The sequence below is a fragment of the Rhinolophus sinicus genome, chromosome 12 (genome assembly GCF_057876585.1).
Source record: "Rhinolophus sinicus isolate RSI-liver-muscle chromosome 12, RSI-T2T, whole genome shotgun sequence".
In the NCBI taxonomy this organism is placed as follows: domain Eukaryota; kingdom Metazoa; phylum Chordata; class Mammalia; order Chiroptera; family Rhinolophidae; genus Rhinolophus; species Rhinolophus sinicus.
In genome coordinates this window covers 35428439-35449071 of record NC_142512.1, presented here as the reverse complement: position 1 = coordinate 35449071, position 20633 = coordinate 35428439, and the positions used below count along the sequence as shown (strand labels likewise).

At 53.3% G+C, this 20633-nt stretch overlaps 1 protein-coding gene across 3 annotated transcripts in view; it reads left to right on the top strand.

Moving 5' to 3' along the window:
* Positions 1-5603: 5603 nt before the first annotated feature.
* The window catches only part of ABCC3 (ATP binding cassette subfamily C member 3), a 39911-nt gene continuing 24881 nt past the window's right edge, over positions 5604-20633 (top strand). Inside the window, exons 1-8 of one of the 3 annotated variants that reach the window (XM_074320016.2) lie at positions 5628-5743; positions 10685-10863; positions 16494-16670; positions 16971-17096; positions 17318-17455; positions 18301-18426; positions 18648-18709; positions 19453-19584. In XM_074320016.2, coding sequence (XP_074176117.2) covers positions 10726-10863; positions 16494-16670; positions 16971-17096; positions 17318-17455; positions 18301-18426; positions 18648-18709; positions 19453-19584 — 899 coding nt within the window. In that variant the 5' untranslated portion in view covers positions 5628-5743; positions 10685-10725. Of the gene's footprint in view, positions 5744-10684; positions 10864-16493; positions 16671-16970; positions 17097-17317; positions 17456-18300; positions 18427-18647; positions 18710-19361; positions 19585-20633 lie in introns of those variants that run through there. The other 2 variants (XM_019730971.3, XM_088802195.1) reach the window with 2 other exon arrangements.

The following is a 20633-nucleotide window of genomic DNA, read 5'->3' as shown; positions in this document are numbered from 1 at the left end:
CTCCTTGAAGCAAACACCTGGTTTGATCCTTTTGGGTATGCAATAATGTCAATTTCTTTTTCCTCTGTCCTCCTTGGGTGGGGAGAGGGGGGTGCTTATAGAGCTGCCTTGTTGTTGTTTTTTTAAGCAAAACTGTACAAAATTCCTAGAGTTTTATCACCTAGGCCTGCAGATTAAGCTTTTATATTTTTATAAAATTCTGTAGCTGTCTATTCCGTAGCGAGGGTGGGGGATTTGGGAAGGGGGCTCTGGGCCTTTTTTTCTTCTAATTGTTGGTGGATTCTGGGGCCAAGATAAAGCTGGAGAGCTAAATTACTACCTCCCCTCCATCCCAGCCCCCCCCCCCCCACCGCCCAGGACCCTCCAGAGTCAGTGGATATATGGGGGGAGGAAATTGTGGCTTCTCTCCCAACAATGTAAAATCTTTATCAATGATGGAAACTGTTGTGTCCCATTACAGGGGTTTTGAAATGGAAATAATGATGCTACTGAAACTTAGCAGCAGTAATAATAACGGTGATGCTAGCCTCTTGCTGCTTGTCTGAATGGTTATTGGATCCTGCTCCAGGATACATCGGGGTGGGGAGTAGGTAGAAGGGTCTAAGGCTGGGGTGGAAAGGGGCTGGTGGAGGCAACTGGTCTTGGATTAGGGCCTCCAGGGGCAGAGTTGGAACTGGCCAGGAACTAAAGGGATTTGGGGGCTTTTGGAAGTTAGAACACCTACCCTGGCACTTCCAGTCTCAGCCTTCTCTTTGGGGGTTCAAAGAAAATTGTGTCAAGAACTTCAGGCCGGCATGTCGGGCTTGGCTGCTTCTGCTTCCTCTACCACAAGACTCCAGAAAAAGGTCTGTCTGGGGGTGGGGGGACTAGGAGGAGGAGTGAGCTGAGCTGGTGCTAAAAACAAATCTGAGGCTCATCTGCAGTCTCTCACTCACTCCTTGCAACACCCTAGCCAGGGACATATCATCGCTCTCATTTTTCCATGAGGCTCTTGAGGTTAAGTGACTTGCCCAAGGTCACACAGCCAGGTAATGGCAGAGTTGGGATTTCATCCTAGGTCTGGCCAACCTCCAGCTCATTGGCTTCACGCTGCCCTAGCCTTTTCTCATAGTGCAAGGAATCCTGCTCACAAAGTGATTTGCCAGGATGGCCTTTTCCAAAGTAGTCCCATTTGTGTTCACAGAAAGGTACAGGCCAGCTCCCAGCTTGGCATACTCAGAGGCTTAGAGAAGCCCACAGCTCTCCACCTTGCATGGGGAGATTCAATTACAAGAGAAGGTGTCCCTCAGCTCTAGGGACACCCCAATGGCTGGCCAAGACTGGTTCTGCAATCACCCAGTTTCCCAGGAACCACCTTTCCCTGATATCCCAGAGCACCTGCTCTCCTCCTCTTCCTCCCACTCCCTTGCCTCTTCCTGTCCTCTCCCCCTGCCCCACCCAGACCTCTCCCACTTTCCAAACAGCCTTTGCCTCCATCATCCTGGTCCCCACCCATCACAGCCCCATACCCCACGGCCTCCTGTCCACTCTCCTGGGCCAATTGATCAGCCCGACCTGTGGGGCTGGCTACAGCAGTGCAGTGAAAACATCAAACACCAGGTGGCAGCATAAGGCACCTTCACCGGGCTCCACCCCAGTGCCCCCTCTGCAGAGAGACCAATCCAGTGAGAGGACCGACGCTGATGGCCACTTTCTATGGGCAGGTGCCCTGCATCACACCCCTGTCAAAGGAGAAAACGGGCTCGCAGGGCCCAATGAAGGACCTGTCTGTGTGTAGGGAAGACTGGCCTTCGGAGCATTGAGCCATGGTGCCCAGGGATCCTTGCCTGAGGCCCGTGAACTAGGACTAATTCAGGACAGTGGTTGCCAGGAGGGAATTAACTGTCAAAAAATAGTTTAGTTGTGAGCTGAAGCCCTGCTTTGAGGGCACAGAAGGGCAGGTCGAGGAGGTGGCAGCTCCAGTGAATGGCCAGGCAGGAATTCTGCCAGGGAACTTTGGAAGTCTGTGTGTCTTAGCCCTGGTCCAGGTGTGGGAACTGCTGACTGTAGCCCATGGAGCTAATTAATTCTTCTTGTCTTGAAGATTCGTGAATCGAGCACAGCAGCCAATGCTCACATGCATGCCAAATCTGATCAAGTGCAGGGTGGAGACAGAAGGGCAGCTTTGCTGAGGCCAAGAGTAGGGCCAGTGTGGCCCTCACCAGGCTGGGGTCTGGAGGAAACAGGAGAGAAAGGTTGAGCCCAGAGTTTGGGAGCTGGAGGCTGGTTTGGAGGTGCTCCAGGCCTTCAAAGAGCCAAAAGGGGCTCAAAGGAATCGGGCAGTGAGCAGAGGGGAGAGCTAGCATCCTGTCTTTGCTATTTCACACTCTTCCCCCTGTCATGTCATTTCCCACCTGACTCTCCCCATTTGCAGCATTTCCTATCCCTGGATCTCCCTGTCCCTGCCTTGCTCTGCTTTCTTCTCTCTGCTGTCATTCCTACTGGGAACTGTACCTTGCAATTATCTTATCTTTCCAGCTCCCTGCCAGGAAATCCCCGATGCTGGGTTCCCCTGGGATGCTCACTGGCAGGAGAGGCACAGCTCATGCTCTGTCCAACCTTCCTGGAGATGCAGGCAGTTGGGGAGAGAGGTTGGGGCTGGGGCCACTCAAGCTGGGGGAGGTTCAGTCCCCCTCTCTGCTGCAGCCCAACCCACTGCTTTTTACCGCTCACCTCAGGAGCCTTGAGTGGAAACATCTTGGTTGTGAAAACTAAAAAGCAGAGTAGACACTGCCCACTGCTGGGACTGTGCCTAACGGACTGCAGCCTTGTTACCTATGACCTCTTGTTAGGACATGAGATATTTGTTTAGTTAGTCAACAAATATTTCCTGAGGATCAACTTTGCCAGGCACTGTCCTGGGTGCTGAGGATACAGCCAAAAACGAGACTTGGTCCCTATCCTTAATCTGTCTACTCTTCTGGGGGAGGTGAGCGAGACAATCAGTGCATACAACACAAGGAGGGAAGGCTATGCAGAGGAATGGTCCCTAGCCCAGAATTTCAGTGGGGGAGGTTTAAGGAAGGCTTGGGGGTAGAGGGGAGGTTTCAGTGAAATCTTCAAGGATGAATAGAGTTTGCCAGGTACAGAGGAAGGTGAGGCATAGGGGGGAGAGTAGCCCAAATAACCTTCAAGGTGGGAGGGGGGCATAAGTGCAACAGCTGAGGATATAGGAAATGCATCCTGCCAGGGAGGCTGCATGGCAACAGCTGGCATTCAGGAGATGTGGAGCTCATCCTGCCTCTGCCATGACAAGACATCTCCAGGCCTCAATGTCCTTGCTCTGGTGAGAACAACCCAAACCATAATATCCTTGGAATATTGTGGTTATTATTCAAGGGCTGTGTGGAAGGGGCCACATTCCATGCGGGGCCAGGAAGGGCAAACTCTAAGTGCCTCAAGAGAGATGGGAGAAGGCGAGGCTTGCCCAGCGCTCCCACCCATGGCCACCAGCTTGAGAGGGGCTCTACAATGGCAACATGAGAAGGCTGGGGCCAAAGGAAATGGTGCTGCAGCCTCAATGCTGAAGACAGAACCCAAGGGCCTGGCCCCAAGCTAGAGTCCTAACCATTGGATAGCCTGGCCAGCTCCGAGGCTAGTGTCTTGACTGGGAGCCTTGGCTGGTCTTGGGCTCCCCATTTCAGGATGGAGAACTGCTTGGGGAGCTCACTTCCTGAATGTCCCTGAAGGAAGTCCCCGGCTTCCTAAGCCCTTAGCCAGCCTTAGGCACCGGGTTCTTTGGTGCCTTAGAGAAGGAATAGGAGAGGAGAGGCTGGAGAGGCTGATGCATAGACCAAGGTGAAAACACCGGGGCAGGAGGTGCTGGTGAAACCAAGACCAGAGTTAGGGGAAGGGTTGGAGGACAATTCCCAGCTGCTCGGGCCGTAGAAACCAGGCTGGGAATGATATTAGATGGCATCTTGTCCAAGTTGCTCAACAAACTGAGTCCTAGAGACATCAAGGGGCTTGTTGAGGTCACACAGTATACAAAAGGCACTGCCCAAGGCATGGATGGGGATTGAAGGTGACTCAGTGGATCCCTGCCCTTGGGGACCTCTCAGACTGGTAGGGAAGACAGACTCTTCACAACTAAATATAACCCAAGGCATACTGTGGCAAGAGTATGAAATCTCTATAAAGTCTTTGGCTCAGCAATGGGGGGTGAAGGGTGTGAGTCATGTGAGTGGAGGGGAGTAGGGCAGACAAAAGGCTGAGAAGATTTGCCCAGTGGAGGGGAGAAGCACCTGTCCCACTGCCTGGGAAGGGGGTGCCTTGTCCCCCTGCTCCCATGCCGCACCCCATTCGGGCTCCTATCTCTGTTCTGATAACCCATGGCTGAAGACACTTCCTTTTGGAGACTTCCTGCCTGCCCAGAGAAAAAGGTGGTGGCTGGCTGCTATGCTATCTTGCTGGTGTCTGGCCATGCCTGCTGCTGAGAACAAGTGCCAGGGAAGGGATGACCAGGGTGAACTTGGGCAGACCCTGCAGACAGAGACAAGGTTGGGGAGGTGAGGGCAGGGGAGAGAGAGACCAGGAGGAACAGCTGTGGGGGTGGGTGGTTGGCATTTCTTCTCAGCCCCTAGAAGGGATGGTGAAGTGGCTTTTTGGAATATTGTTAGGGAAGAGAGTGTGACTGGGGGAGTGAGAGATGGAGGGAGGGATGGAACCCAGAGTGGCCAAGCTGGGGCAAGCAGGAGAAGGAGGTCACTGACCCCAAACCCATTTTACAGATAGGGAATGTAGAAACTCAGCTTTAGGAGGAGGGTGCTAAGGTGACGCTCTTCCTGGGTCCTTAACTGCCCATCCCCCATCCTGACCAGGCTGAAGTGGAGGAAATGAGCACATGTTGGGTGCCTACTAAGTGTGCCCGCAATATGCTTGATGTTTTACATACCTTTCCCATTTAATCCTCAAAGTAACTCTACGGAGGGAGATACGGTGATTATCCCTGTGTCACAGAAGTGAAAGTAAAGGCACAGATTGGCACTGAAGCAACACCCACAAGCTCAGGGAGCCACAGAACCTCAGGAAGGCAGCAATTTAAGGTAATCATAAGAAGCCACCATCTGGATGATGCTGGGCCACCCGCCCCGCCCCCTCTCCTCCGGTATGTGTACACATGAACATTACGTGTGTGTGGGTGTCTGCCAGTTCTCTGGCAACTTCTGGGGAGGGGTGGACTTCCGGATTGTCTGGGTACACAAACTTTTCCCATCTCTCAGATAAGGAGACTGAGCTCCAGAGATGAACTTTTCAAGGATCTATTCCCTGAGGGAATGGGTACCGCTCCTGGTCCCCTTGACTCATGGGCCCCCCGCAGAGTTGCGCGCAGTGGGAGCGGGTATGAGACCCTTGGAAACAGATCCTGCTCGGGTCCTATCAGCCTCAGTATCTGGAGAAGCATCCCTTTTGCGCGTCTCAGTGGCCACTCGAAGGGGCTGTCACTGTGTTAATGGCTCCCTACTCCTGTCCCAAAGTCCCTCCCAGTGCCGCAGCTCCTGGGAAGCTCTGTCGTAATCGCCGGGACACGAGAATTCGTCCCAAAGGGCCTTGGGGTAGGGCTCGGCAGGGCGGGCGGGGCGGAGCGCCAGGCGGAGGAGGTTCCAAGAGCCCGTTGCCGTCCCGGGCTGGGTTGGGACCACACTAGCCTTCCTCGCTGCCGCGCCTTGCCCCCATGGACACCCTGTGCGGCTCCAAGTTTTGGGTAAGGAGGGGTCCTGGAGCAGAGGGCGCGCACCGGCGAGCCCCGGAGACGGCCCGGGGGAGGGGGCAATTCAACGCCGGGAGGGCGTCTGAGCGTGCCACCTAAAGCCAGGTCCCTCACGACCTGCCCTGCCCTCCCCCGTCTCGTGGAGAAGCTGGGAAAGAGAGGCAGTAGGTTCCCGCGGGCGCAGTGGGTGGAGTCCTGGAATCCAAGGTGCCCCTACTTGCCTCCTCGCCCCAGTCCCTGACCGCAGGGTGCAGAAGCGGCATTTCCCCACTATCCAGGGTCCTGATGACCCTGGGCTAGGGCTCAGTTGCGCACCCCCACAGCGCCCCGTGGCCCAGGGCATCCAGAGCTGCTGTTCAACCAGGTACTTTGGGAGGTTGGCTCTACAGGGCTTTGCCCTTCTTGGAAAGGGTTCCTGCCACCTTCTTTTCTGGGGGCAAGAGCCACGGAAGAGCAGGTGGTCCTCAATGGCCTGGCCTCAGGAGGGAGAGGCAGGTCCTTACAGGTACAGAATCCCAGGATTTCCTGAGCCACCTCTCTCCTTCTACAGATGGGGAAAAGGAGGCCCAGAGAAGGGAAGGGACTTGCCCAAGTCACCTAGTTAGAAGACAGGAGAGCTGGAGTAGAAAAGCAGGTCTTTTGACTGACTTCCAAACCCCTTTCTAAGACATCAGGCTGCTGACTCCAGCCACCCAGCGTAGCTCAGGTGCATTAAGCATAGATGGCCCAAGGGCTTTCTTACAGTTTTCAAAACCCACTCACAGCAGCTCCCTTGATCTTCATTGTAGCTCTGGGAGGCAAGTAGTAGTGTGTCTCCATGTTATCAATGGGCTCAGATTTAAAGGGCTTGTCTGTGGGCATCCAAGGAATGCCCAGTAAGCTGGCTCCAAATCCAGGGCCTCTGGGGGCAGCCGGATGGCTCATTTGGTTAGAGCAAAAACTCTCAATAACAAGATTGCTGGTTCAATTCCCGCATGGGATGGTGGGCTGCGCCCCCTGCAACTAAGATTGAAAGAAAAAAGAAAAAAAATTCTGGGGCCTCTGAATCCCAGTCTCTAAACCTTTTTCCCATGTCGAGTATTTGTACATATGTGTCCAGTGTGTGTTACCTATGGGTGTGTGTTTGTGTGGGTGTGCGTTATAAGCATGTGTATACAGTCAGGAACTCCACTTGTGGGCTGTTTGGGATGGGCTGTGGGGGTTACATGGATTTTTGAAACTTGGTGCAACAGCAAACCTGTAAAAACGTACCTTTGGGGAATCTTTTTCACTGGGTCACTAAAGGGTAATCAGAGATGGTGCAACTTCTTTGCAGCTATCCTTGTGTAGCCCCATAGGAATCCCATCTGTCATCCAGCCTGGACAGATCACTTGTCACCGGAGTCTGGAGGTAGCACAGTTGACGCTTGAACAACACAGGGGTTAGTGGTGCCAACCGCCCGTGCAGTCGAAAGCCACATAACTTAAGTTGGCCTTTTTCATACGTGGAATCCCAACCGTCAGTTGACCCTCAAATAGTGTGGGTTTGAACTGTGCCAGACAATTGAACTCAATGGGTCAGTTGAGCTGAGTGTGTCCATTTAAAAAAATCTGTGTATAAGTAGACCCGTGAAGTTCAAACCAGCATTGTTCAAGGGTCAACTATGTTTCTTTTCACTGCCCACTTGTGCCTGGCTGGTGTGGCTGTGGCATGGTCGTGCTGTCTGGGATGGACAGGCAGAAGACTTACAAATCACAGGGGCAGATGTGTCCAAACCTTAAGTGCGAGGGCCCCCTGACCCTGGGTGGACAGTTAACCGTGAAACTTAGGACTGTACAGAGACAGGCTTTAAGGAACTTGGAGCTGGGATACTCAGGCCTCCCTTCTTATTCCAAGTTTAGAGTAATCCTTTGGCTCTACCCTCCCATGATATTGGGGAATCCAAGAGTGTCAGAGCTTGGGGACTTGGAGCAGCTGGCCTAGCCCATCATTGTAGGGTTGGGGAAACTGAGGGCGAGGGAGGGAATGGACTTGTCAACGTCACACAGCAATCATTTGCAGCATGCTGGACTGGGAAGCAGGACCCCTGAAATGTGGTTGCAACTTTGCCATTGCCTGACTGTGCTCTATTGAGCTTCTTGTCCCCCTTGTTCCTGAATGTCCTGTGACTTATGAGTTATGTATACCTTCTATGAGGACCTCAGGGTGCATGGGAGTCAGTGCATCTGTGTTAGGTCCAAGGGATGAAGTCCATGTGGGGTGTCTGCTTGGATACTCATAGGACAAGGAAACTGACTACTCCTCTTCCTTTACCCCAATTTTCATTATCTTCTTGGCTCCTGAATGCTGTTCTAGGCTGCACCCAGTGTGGTGGGGAGAAAGCAGGAAGGTTCCCAGCCCATCCTCCGAGGGTTTGCAGAGCTGAGACAGGGAGGATCTGAGGCCAGGAGGCTAGAGCTGTAGCCTCAGCTGTAGCTGTTACCCAAAAGACCTGGAGCTCTCGGCTACTTATTTTATGTTGTGCTAGTTTGCATCTCATTTGCACTGTGTAGTAAATTATTCAGGTATACCTGCCCTGAACCTTTTATCATAGGGGTCTATGGGTGACCTACCTTGTGGGAGGTAGTTCAGGGCAGCCAGAAAGTACCTGAGCCGGAAGTGAAAAGGTGGGGAGTGAAAAGATCGGGGTGGGGGTGGACATGATTCAGGCCCCTCTGAGCCACTTGTTTATGAAGCATTTTCACTAGCTTATCCTCACAGCCTCAGTTTCTCCACCTGAGAAATAGGAAAATAACCCATCTCCTAATCACCTCACAAGATTCTTGCGGCGATCAAATGTGACAGGGAATGTGAAATGATTTTGAGAACTGAAAAACTCTCTATGGGTGACAAGTTGTGATATTCCTGGGAAGAGGAATGAAGAGAATAAAAATGAGGTTAGAAGAGGGTGTTAGATTTGGCAAGACCTACAAGAAAGTGGCTGGCAGAGCCATTAGGCCATGGGCTTCCTTTCCAGCTGTTTGCTGGGGATTTTGTGGCAAAATCCATTAGCCTCAGCCCCAGATGAATCTGAGGGTAGCAGACTCAAGGGGACCCATGACCCCTGGACATTCGCACACACACCATGCACTAAGTGAATGGTTTATCTGTTTGTTTAAATTTCTCTCACCTCTACCTACTTTTGGGCAGATAACCAACATTTCTGATTGAGCCTTGCTAGTTTCCATAGATATAAATTCCAAAAGAATGCACTGTGATCAAACTGCCTAGGGCTCATGAAGCCAGAGATGCCTCTAGAACAAAGGAGGTGGAGTGTCCCTTTGCTGTGCCTCTTTGTCCCCCACCTGGAAGATTGCTCTCTGTTCTGAACAGCACCCAGGTGGTGAAGAGAGTGCATGGAGAAGGGCCTGGGGCTTTTTACCCTCATGAGGTCTTGACCTATATGCAGAATCAGTCTTGATCTGATGGCTCCAAGAAGCTCTTGGGAGGCTGATGAGGGCTCAGGAACCCGAAGGTCCTGACCACGAGAGCTGTCCAAAGATGGTGCTGATTGCCTGATAGGTAGTGAGCTCCCCGTCGCTGGGGGTGTACAAGCACATGGTTAGTGACCACTTGGTGGGTATGCAGGAGAGAGGATTCAAGCCAAGGAAGGTGTTGGGGTACCACCCTGAAATTCTGTGACTAACTGGAAAGAGGGAAGATGTGGCCAATAGGAGATTGGCTGGTTCCTCCTCTGAGATTTCCAGATCTCCCTTTCCCTGGCTCTCTCCCCACTTTAGACATGGAGTTTACTTAGTAGCAGCTTTGGTAAAGGCCTATGGGTTTTTCACTGGTTACCCACCCTAGGGAGGGAGTGGAACTCTAGTTCCTCAGGGGCTCAGCTTCCTGTGTCTCCTGCTCTGTTCTAACTAGTCCTATGCTGTCACTCACTAGCTGTGTGACTTTGGGCAAATCACTCATCTGTCTCTGGGCTGCAGCTGGATTTAGGTGTCTCTGGGGCTCCCTTCAGGTCTAGTAGCCCAGTGCTGACCCTGGGACTCAGCCTCAGGCCATGAGTAGGACCCTCCAAAATTTTGGGCTTCTGGGTATCATGGTCTTTCCAGGCTTCCTCCTGGATTGCTGCCTAGACTGAGTAGGTGGTCACTTGCACAAAACTCTGATTTCACTGAACTTTGACTCTCAAAGATTGTGACACATGAAGCTGTGGGGAACTGGTAGAGGCAGGGCCCCAGAGGTAGGCAGGTGGGCACCAAAGCTCCCCACCTCAGAAACCCAGTCTTCCCTGCCATGCCAGGGTCCCTAGAACCCCTCTCTCCATCCCAGCTGAGGGCATGGAAGCTGGTGCTGGTTGGCTTTACCTTCTGAGCTCCTGGCTGCTGGTCCCTGTGGCCCCAGGCTGGCTTCTTCCCACCCTGCTGCTCCTCCTTGACCCCTGAACTTAGGAAAGGAAGTGAGTCAGGGAAGTAGCATTTGGGAGGGAACTTTGCCAAGACTTCCTGCTGGACTCCAGACTGGGAAGTGGTCTCGGAGCACCAGGCCGTCCCCAGGGAGGGAGGTCCCCTCGGGGACTACTGGCTGACCCACTCACAAGGCAGGGTCAGAGTGCTTGGGCTGTGTCTACCCCTCCCTGGTGGGACTGTTTCAGGGGCAACAGGTGGAGCAGGACCCCTGAGAGGGCTGACACTTGGAGGTGTTAGGTGGCTGGGCCTCTCTCTTCCCCCACCTAGAGCTATTTCCGGTACTGGGGGAGGGGGCTAATCGGGGCCCAGTCCTCACATTGGGTTTCTCCTTCTAACTGGACATTCAGCTTTCTAATCCAGCAGCAACCAGAACCCCAGCTAGTCTGTTACTGTGGGATGGCAGCCCCTCCCCCTCAGCTCTGTGGGAAGAACCACAGCAAGGAGGTGATTTGAGGGGGTGCTGCAAGGCTGAGAGGAGATTTTTAAATGTTTCAGGTGGTCCGGATACATGTGTTCTATCCCCAAGGTGGGATGTCATGCTGGAACCCTATAGAGTACAGAGAAAGGACCGTAGAACCCCGTGGTTTGGAGTGGGGGTGCAGGAGCTAAACTTCCTGGATTCAAGTCCTGATATCAGCCCGCGTGAGCTGGGGCCAGTCACTTTCCAGTTGTGGGTGAGTCTCAGCTGATGTGAACATTAAGTGATAATCCTGGAATACAATGGTGCTCAAATAACTGAAGTTTGTGGTTTGGCAGAGCCACTTTGAGAAGTGGCCAGTCCAGCCAGGCCTGTGGGCCGTAGACTGGCCCCACACAGCCAGGCTTTGCGCCCCCCACCCCAGGCCTTTCCAAAGGCTCCTGTTTCAGACATGGTAGGTCAGTGAGTGTGAATGGAGATGGGAGCCCAACCTTGCTCTTTCTGCACTTCCATTTCTGCTGAGATAAATGAACTTGTCAGTTGATCCTTTCTTCCCCCCTCCCCCACCCCAGAGGATTAGGGAAGTAATTGCTCTTCTCAGGACAGAGGCTGTCAACAAGCCTGGGCAGCCATGTGGGGGTGGGGGTGGAGGGCTGGCTGGGAAGTCCCTGACAGAGCTATGGCCTAGTTGGGCAGAGGGTACCATGGTCCTCACTCCTACCTGTCCCCTGCTTGGGTCTATAGGGTTTTCAGCCTCCGTGCCCATGAAGGAGCCCCTGCTGTGTGGTCCATTCTAGGTGCCACACTTTATCAGCTCCATCCAGTTGTTTAATGGCATTATTAAGAAAAGTGTTGTTGCTGTGGGAATTGTGTGGGTGACAGCTGCAGAGAGAGGGGGGTGGGGAGATGAGGTCAGAGAGATGGGGGAGGCAGATAATGAGGGTCTTGAGGTCCATGTGGGAACTTCCGCTTTTACTCTGAGCACAGTGGAGAACCCTTGGTGGCGTTGAACATAGTAGCATGGTCTGGCTTAGATTTCATAAAGATCTGCCTTTAGCTGCTGTGCCAGGGCAAGTGGCAGGGGTGGAAGCAGGCAGACTAGAGAGGGGACTATGGCGGTGATCCAGGTGAGAGAGTGGGGCTCAGGGAATCAGTTGGATTCTGGAGGCATCAGGGAGAGCCAGATGCAGTTGCATGTTTTATGGATAAGAACAGTCGAATATAGCACTCTCGTCTAGTTCAGCTTGATCATTTGAAGGAGAGTGGTCAGGATTTGCAGAAGGGTTGGATGTGGGATGTGAGAGAAAGAGAAGAATCAAGGACAGTTCCAGGGAGCCTGGCCTGGGACAAGGAAGGGGTTACCATCCATCAAGGTGCGAATGCTGAAGAGGAGGGGATGGGCGGGAGTTCAGTTCTGGACATGTTGTGTAGGACATGTCCCGTCGATGTCCTAGCAAGGGCTCTGGGGTAAACAGTCTAGGGACACAGGCATAGATAGGTACCCGCTGTCTTCTGGAGACGGTTCTGCCCGTTTGGGACATGCTTATCTGAAGGAAGGGAGCCCGGCTGGACCTCCTCGTGGGTCAAAGCAGCCGCCTGAGTCCTTACACACCTCAGATCTCTTGGTTGTGGCCACAGTCCAAGTTACCTGTGCAACCGAAACAAGGTCCCAACAGCCTGTTGCTCCATCACCTACTTTCCCAAGCGTCGCCCTGTTTGAGTCAAGGTGCTTTGTTCATTCTCTCCCCTGTGGGGAGCGGGCCAGGACGCTGTCATTACTCTCATTATGACTCACACATGGAGACTGAAATTCAGGGAGATGAAGGAGTTCGCCCACGGTTCAGTTCCATGGCTCAAAAGTGGCCGCTCACATGGGGTCTTCTGTGTCGGGGTTTGTTTATTCTTGTGGCCTCTCCCTGCCTGCCTCAAAGAGCCGTGCCAGCAACGTGTACACCTGTGCATGGATTTCCTTTCATGCCCTTGTTCTCGGGCTCCCTGTCAATCAACTCATAGACCATTTGTGGGCTGCTCCTGCATACCTGGCCCCGTGTTGGGAGTTGCAGGGTGTGGGGCAGGAGAGGAGAGAAATAGGAGTAGGGCCTGGTGTCTTTCCTCACAGTCTCATGTTGCTTTAGGAAGGATTTACAGGTACAGGTATAGGTGGTACGGGGTGGGGCGAAACCCCAGGTTGGCATCACAAGGCCTGGGTGCCTGTCCCTGATGTCTTTGAACTTGTTGCCAGATCAGGTGGAGCCTGCTTTCTTTTACAGGCTGGGCCTAATATTGTTCGTCCTCTCTACATCTGGAAGTTGTTCTGAATCAGCCAATCAGTTAATGACCACACAAGTGCTGCCATTAAGAGCCAGTGAAATAGAAGGGGCCTTTATCACTCTCGGGTAATAGCCACTTACCTGGCTGCCAAGGTCATATAGGACAAAGGAAGGAAAAGCCTGGTTAGAGGCTGAGGTACCCCAGAAAGGCTTCCTGTAGGAGGTGAGACTTGGGCTGGGCCCAGAGGTGGGAAGTGCACTGCAGGCCTAGAGACCCAACGGCCTGAGTTAGAGGTGGCCTGGAGCAGGCTATCTGGATGGCAACTAAGTAGATGAAATTAATGGGCTGTTTGAGTTGAAAGCAGGGTGGGGCTGCCATCGACAGTGTTATGGATACACATATGGGTCCTTTCACACAATAGACCACCTTGCAGAAATAAGGATGGCATGTTCCTACTCACTCTCAACCCCAAGGGTGACACCCACGAGCGTAGTGCTGAGTGACAAAAACCAGACATAAAAGATACATACTGTACAATTTCCTTTATAGGAAGGTTCCCAAATGGGAAAAATTAATCCACGTGATTAGCAGTGAGGATCGCATTTCCCTGGGGTGAATAGTGGCTGGGAGGGGGCACAGGGGGCTTCTGGGTGCCAGTAATGTTTTGTTTCTTGATTCGGGGGCTGGTTACACAGGTGTGTTCAGTATGTGAAAATAACTTGGGCTGTATACTTAAGATGTGTGTGCTTTCCTATACGTATATTATACTTGAATAAGAAATGTTTTAAAAAGGGAAAAAACAAAACGAAACATGGGCCAGGGCCAGATTAGCTGTGCTGGCAGCCCTCCTCTTGTGGTGCCTGACCAGGCCGAATGAGGTGCCCAGCTCTGCTGTGACCCAGTGCCCAGTCCCGCGCCAGCATGCCAGGGGCTCAGCAGGAGTTGGTGGGTCCTTAGCTCATATTGCCTGAGCAACTACTGAATACAGGGCTCTAGAGTACACGATGTAAACCTCTACTCACTGGGGCTTGAGTGAAATGTCCCAAAGCCATGTGTCCCTGGATTGCATGGTCTCCAAAGGCAGGGACAGGTTTATCCTGGGTATGCCCAAGCTACTGCCTGACTCATAGCAGGCCCTCATCAAAGCATTGTCAGGTGGAAGACCGATGCTCCCCAAAGGTGGCTCTCTCAGTAGGTGCTGACTTCAGAGGAGACGGAGTACTCAAGATGGAAGAGGTAGATGCTAAGCTGGGCCCGCCACGCCTTCCCTGTAGTTGTTAGGGTTTCGGTAAATGGAAGAAAGACGGACCAGTTTGAGCAAAGGAGTAAGAGTAGGAGTCTCAGAGCCAATGTCAAGTGAAGTGAGCAGGAGGAGGGAGCAGTGGGAAGGGAGGTGGGAAGAGAAGGCTGTGAGTGCTTGGATTTGATTCCATGAGCAGCAGGAGCCTCTGCTGGGCCTGAGGCGAGGGGCACAAAGCTGCTGCATTTCAGGGAGGGTCATCTCGCAGCAGTGGGCCAGGGCACTGGGGGGCAGACGGCTGACCTGGATGGGATTAAAGAGTAAAAGCAAGGTGAGTAAAGGGAGGTGGGCTTTGCAGATCACTCCATGAAATATTTTCTTAAGATGGGAGAACTCAAGCACATAGATCGTTTAATCATTCACATAGATAGATAAGACAAGTCCAGCTGGAAGTCTTGAAAGCCATAGTGACGTGCTTGGACTTTGTCTTCTAGGCCGTAGGGAGACACTGAAGGTTTAGATGAAGGGTATAAGATTATCCTTTCATTCATTCATTCATTTATTCAACAAATATTGAATTTAACTTATTGAAGCAAATTTTTGCTGAGCACCTACTATGTCCTGGGCCCTCTACTTATAGGTACCTAGGATACATCAATAAGTGAAATAAAGATTCTTTCCTTCCAGGAACTCACATGCCAACTGGAAGAGATGAGAAAAAATATAGTAAACTAGTGAATTATACAGCGTGTTAGAAGGTGATCGATACTACAGGGAAAAAGAAAAAGCAGGGAAGGGTAAGGAGGGCAGATTGGGAATGCTGAGGGTGGTCAGGGTAGGTCTCATTGAGAAAGGAAGATTTACGTATGCTTAAGGGAGGAGGGTTCCAGGCAAAAAGAACAGCAAATGCAAAGCCCGGAGTCAGGAATGGGCCAGGTGTGTTCAGAAACAGCAAGGGGGTCATTGGCTAGAGTGATGCAGGAGAGGCAGTGAGACAGGTCATAGGCTGGTGGAAAGGGACACTGCGCAGGTGTCACTTACAGGCTCTTGTAGGGGTGTAAAGTGGAGATGTCCCGTAGGTAGCTGGCTATTGAGCTGGGGATTTGGAAAGTGGTGGGCTGGAGAGAGAAACTTGGGAGTCATTAGCATGCAAATGAGACTAGATGAGATTGCCCAGGGGGTGAGAGCAGATGGAAAAGGAGATGGAGAAGAGGAAAGAACTGAGCCCTGGAGCACTCCGATGCCAAGAGCGGGAAACTGGTGAAGAGACTTAGAAGGAAAGACCAGGGAGAAAGGGGAAGACCAGGAGAGTGTGGACAGGGATATGGACCCCTGGAGCATGGACAGGCAGAGACCAAAATCCTATGGGAATTGCCTAGGAAGAGGTGAGAGCCTGAGCTGGTAAGATGGCCAAGGGGCCAGGTGAGAGGGACCAGCTAGGAGATGTTATCCTCCCAGTGTTACCCTTGAAGAAAGACTTAGTGTCACACAGTTTTAAAAAAGGAGAGCTGTCTAATCCTTTGCAAGAAGGGGGAAAAAAGATGAGTTGATTGATGATGTTGGAGGAAAGAATCTCAGTAAAATATGTTTGAATGTATAACTGCATCTCTTTCCAAAAAGAGTTATAGTCAACAATGAGAGGGGGTCTTGTCTGGATTCAGTGATTCCCCAGGACACCAGGCTTTTGGTGCTAGAACCCAGACAGTTCTACACAAACCGGGATGGATGGTCACCCTAAGCTTGGTAATTTACAAAGCTCTCTCCTTTGTGCTCACACCCCCCCCCCCCAGTGAGGTAGGTGGGGTGGGGATTGGCCTCCCTCATTTTAAAGCAGAGGCCACACAGGCTCAAGGAAGCGCCCTGTCCCTTCCTGGGAGAGGCTTAGACAGGAAGTGGGCTCTTCAACCATATATTACTTTGATAAAATAAACTTAATTTTAAAACTGAGTAGAAAACTAGAATGACAGAGAGCGGATCAATGATTCCCTGGGCGGGATGAACTGTAAAGAAGTACAAGGAAACGCGTAGAATAATGGAAATACTCTCTATCTCTACTGTGGGAGTGGTTTTGCAGGTGTGCACAGCTGTCAAACCCATTGGATTGTGTGCTTTAAATGGGTGCCGTTTATTGTACTTGAATTCTACCACAGTTCTAGAGAGAGAGAGACAATATGAGGAAGTGGGGGCGACCACAGCCTCCTAGGAGAGTTCACAACTCACAGATGCTTGTCTGCACACTTACCCTCTCTCGTCTTCACGCACCTTCTGACCCCCATGGTGCATGGAGCGTCTCTGTGGTCCAGCCACCTCCCTTGTGGGGAAGCCCAATTCTGCAGGAGGCAGCCACAGCACTGAATTGTTCCCTCTGTCCCCAGGACTCCAATCTGTCAGTGCACACAGACAACCCGGACCTCACTCCCTGCTTCCAGAGCTCCCTGCTGGCCTGGGTCCCCTGCATCTATCTGTGGACCGCCCTGCCCTGCTACTTGTTCTACCTGCGGCATTGCCACCGGGGCTACATCGTCCTCTCCCACCTCTCCAGGCTCAAGACGGTCAGAGGCTCAGGGCTCAACTTCGGGTGGAGCTGGGACCTGGGGGGAGGTTCCCCAAACTCAGTGGCTGGACAGGGTTCCCTGACCTCACTGCCCAGTGCTGGGCACCATGGCAGCTTGCCAGGTGGATTTGTGGCCAACTGAGGTAGTCTCTGTTTGGGGAAATTTTCCATCCAGCCTCTCCCACCCTCAAGAAGTTTCTTGCCAGTGCCCAGCCCAGCCCTCAGGGCCAGGAACCATCAGGTCTGGTGGCTTCAGGAGCAAAAAGGATGGAGGCTCCAACATGTGTTCCGTTTGTAGGTCTTGGGTGTTCTGCTGTGGTGCGTCTCCTGGGCTGATCTCTTCTACTCCTTCCATGGCCTGGTCCACGGCTCGGCCCCTGCTCCCGTCTTCTTTGTCACCCCTTTGGTGGTGGGGGTCACCATGGTCAGTGTGGGGCCCAGGAAGCTGAGTGGGAGAAGGTCTTCCGTGGGTTTGGGGATTGCAGTGGGGGAGCCATGGACTCTGAGGAGAAGGCCGGACACTTTAGCAGTGGAAAGAGGATGGGGGTGCCCCCAGAAATGTCTGTCCACATGGGATGGAGAGGAACAGAGGTAGGTCCAGATGTGTGTGTGCTCTGGCCCAGCCTCCCCGCCCTCCCTGCACAGCTGCTGGCCACCCTGCTGATCCAGTATGAGCGGCTGCAGGGGGTGCAGTCCTCAGGGGTCCTCATCATCTTCTGGTTCCTGTGTGTGCTCTGCGCCATCATCCCCTTCCGCTCCAAGATCCTTTCAGCCGTGGAAAAGGTAAGGGGAAAGGGGCACCTGCCTGGTCCACGCTGTCTAGGGGGTGACCTCAGGGCTCAAGGTCACTGCTGGGTCTCAGGTTCCTCCCCTCTATCCCTCTCTGGCTCCCGGGACCTCCGCTGTGGTTCAGTCCTTTTTGTGTTGTTCTCTACTTGCTGTATCTCTGCCCAGAAGCAGACTAGTGGGATGTGGGGTGGTGGGGGCGAGGCTGAGGACTGCTGTAACTCAGGGGAATGGAGTCGTTGTTGGATATTTGTAGGCATGCAGGGGGCTGTTTTGTAGCCACCACCACCACTAACTGCAGTGTCTGACAGGGGTGTCCACTAATGTCCGTGTAATGAACATATGTTTGCAAACAAGCCTGGGTAGTTCTGGCTTTACCTGAAAGTCCCACGATCTTTTTCTTCCCACCTTTCTCAACTCCTGGCCTTCCTCTTGATCTTTGGTGGTGGTGACGGCATTGGGGTAGGAACACTGAGGGTCAATCCAGCATCTCCCCATTTCTCCATCTGAAGGGGAGGCCGTCAAGTATATTCATAAGGCTTGGAATCATCCACTTATTTTCTGTGTGATCTTGGGCAAATTGCTTAGCCTTTTGGAGCCTCATTGCCTTAACTGCAAACCAGGTGTCATAGATTTCCTTGTCAGGAGGGTTGGACGTGGTGACGCAGGTAAGGAGCTCGACACGTGCCTAGGGCAGGGCAAGCCCTTATTGAACAGCAGCCCCTCGGTGACCCTTCCCCTCTCTCTGAATCCTCTGGGTAAGGGACCCAGGTGCCCTTGGGGGCCACCTCCTACCCTGGAGGAGACTGACATTCTGATGTTCTTCCCCGTTGTCCCCCCAGGGCAAGATCTTGGACCCCTTCCGCTTCACCACCTTCTACATCTACTTTGCCCTGGTGCTCGCTGCCTTCATCCTGTCCTGCTTCAGGGAGAAGCCACCATTTTTCTCCCCCCAAAATGTCGACCCTGTGAGTTTTCCGTGGAAGCCGGGTGGTAGGGAGTCCCACGCCCACTCCTAGCCCTTACCAGCATCCCTATCCCTGCCAGTTCATCCCTTCCATCTCCAGGTCATCTCCACAATCTGTAACCTGGGGCTCGGAGCTGGGAGATGTGGGGGCCTCCTTCCTCTAATCTGCCTTGAGAGGGTGGTAGGCACTCCTGATTTCCCCCATCCCCCCTCACCTTCTAGAACCTGTGCCCTGAGGTCAACGCTGGCTTCTTCTCGCGTCTGTTTTTCTCATGGTTCACAAAGTGAGTTGGCTCTTCCTCCATTCATCCTGGGCCAGAGGGTAGAGGGTGGGAGATAGAGAGAAAGACGGAGGAAGGGGAATAGGCTGGAGGTTCAGGGGCCTGAGGAACTGGGCCGGGCTGGCCCTCCCCCCCGACCCCAAACCCTCGCCCTAGCAGGCAGCAGGGCTGGTGAGGCTGGGGAAAGCTGTCTGGGCTGAGGGTTGAGTGCAAAGGCCAGGCCTGGCCCAGCTCTGATTCCAGGCCATAGGCCAGCCCTGCAACTGGCAGGCGGTGGGGACAGGCTCAGGGACTGGAGGGAAACTGTAATTAGTTCCAAGCTTTTCTGTCTGGGGTAAGCTTGCAGCTTGTCATCTCCTTGGCCACCCCTCAAAGCAGCTTGAGCAGGATAATTGTGTCTGTGACCTGGGTGACAGCTCGTTAACGATGCTGCACTGAAGAGGCACCTAAGGCTGGGGCTCCATCCACCCAGCTTTGCCCTCATCCCAGGCGCCAGCCAGCATGGATTTCATCACCAGGCCCCAGGAGTCAATGGGGCATCTGGGGAGGAGGAAAAGAAGGGGCCTGAGGTAGGAACTTGGGGTGGGAGGCTGTGACCTCCCACCCCACAGCCTATTCACTGTGGCAGTAAAGGAGACCCCTCCCTTGGCCACAGCACCCTAGGGAGAGCTTCCTTTCTGGAGACCCTGGTCCTGGCTATAGGCTGCTAAACTCTGATCCCATGTGGGGCCATCTGCCTGCCTCAGGATGGCCATCCTCGGCTACCGGCGTCCCCTGCAGGAAGAGGACCTCTGGTCTCTGAACAAGGAGGACCATTCTGAGGTGGTGGTGCGGAGGCTGCTGGAGTCCTGGAAGAAGCATCAAAAGCAGGCGGCACGGTGAGGCCCTTCCTGTTCCCACGCCCCGCCACCCAGCACCTTCACGCACCCAGGTCTCTGGAAGGGAGGCTGGTTAACCTGGGATGACACGTGGCTGGGTGTCGGTCAATAGTAGAGCAGGTGCAGGTGGCCCTGAGGTAGGATCTGAGACCAGCTCTCCCCCACTTGACTGATGCCAGAGAATGGCTGCCACTTTCGGAATACTTACTCTACCTTAGGCACAGCATTGAGCAGGTGGATGAACTCAATCTCCAACAGCCCTATGGTATAAGTTCTATTATCCCCATGTTACAGATTGGGACACTGAGGCACAGTGGTTTAATGACACACCCAAGGTCCCTTAGTTGGTGGTGGCAGAGTCGGAATCCACACCCACCTGTCTGGCTCCACTGCTCTCACCACTGCGCCACCCTGCCTGACGTGAAGGGTAGACTCTAGAAACTTCCCTCAGGAGAGGAAGGGCTGGGGGAAGAAGGTGGAAGCCGGCCTCTCCTCTCATCCTGCTTCCTCCTGTCTGGAGGCGGGGGCTGGAGAAGATGACCCTCCAGCTGAGACTGGCAGCCTCCTGTTGTCTCTGGCCAACTGCCCAGTTAAGAGAGCTGGAACTCCCAATTCTCCTTCCCTGGCCACTTCTGACCCCAGGACTGACCCCTTCCCTCTCCACCACAACCAAGAGTTCGGTGTTTATTCAGTCAGGAGCCGACTGGCTGTCAGAGAAGCAAGGGACTTGGGCTTTGTCAGCAGTGTCTTGGCTTCCATGGCTTCCTATGGTCCCCCAGTCTGCCTGGGCAGCCCTTCTCTCTCCTTCCCTCCCTGCTTAGCTCCCTGGTGACGAGACCATGTGTCCCTTCCCTCTCAGCATCCTCTCTGGGCAGGCCAGAGGCTGGGCATTGCTGGGTTATACTTCTCGGGTAGCAGTTAAGGCACCCCTCATCTGCCCTAGAGCACCTGGAAAGTCATGTTGTCCATCCCTCCCCTCCGAGTCCTGAGAGCCCTCTCCCCTCTCCTCCCAACTCCTCCCCAGCATTTGGTTTCATGGGTGCCTATTC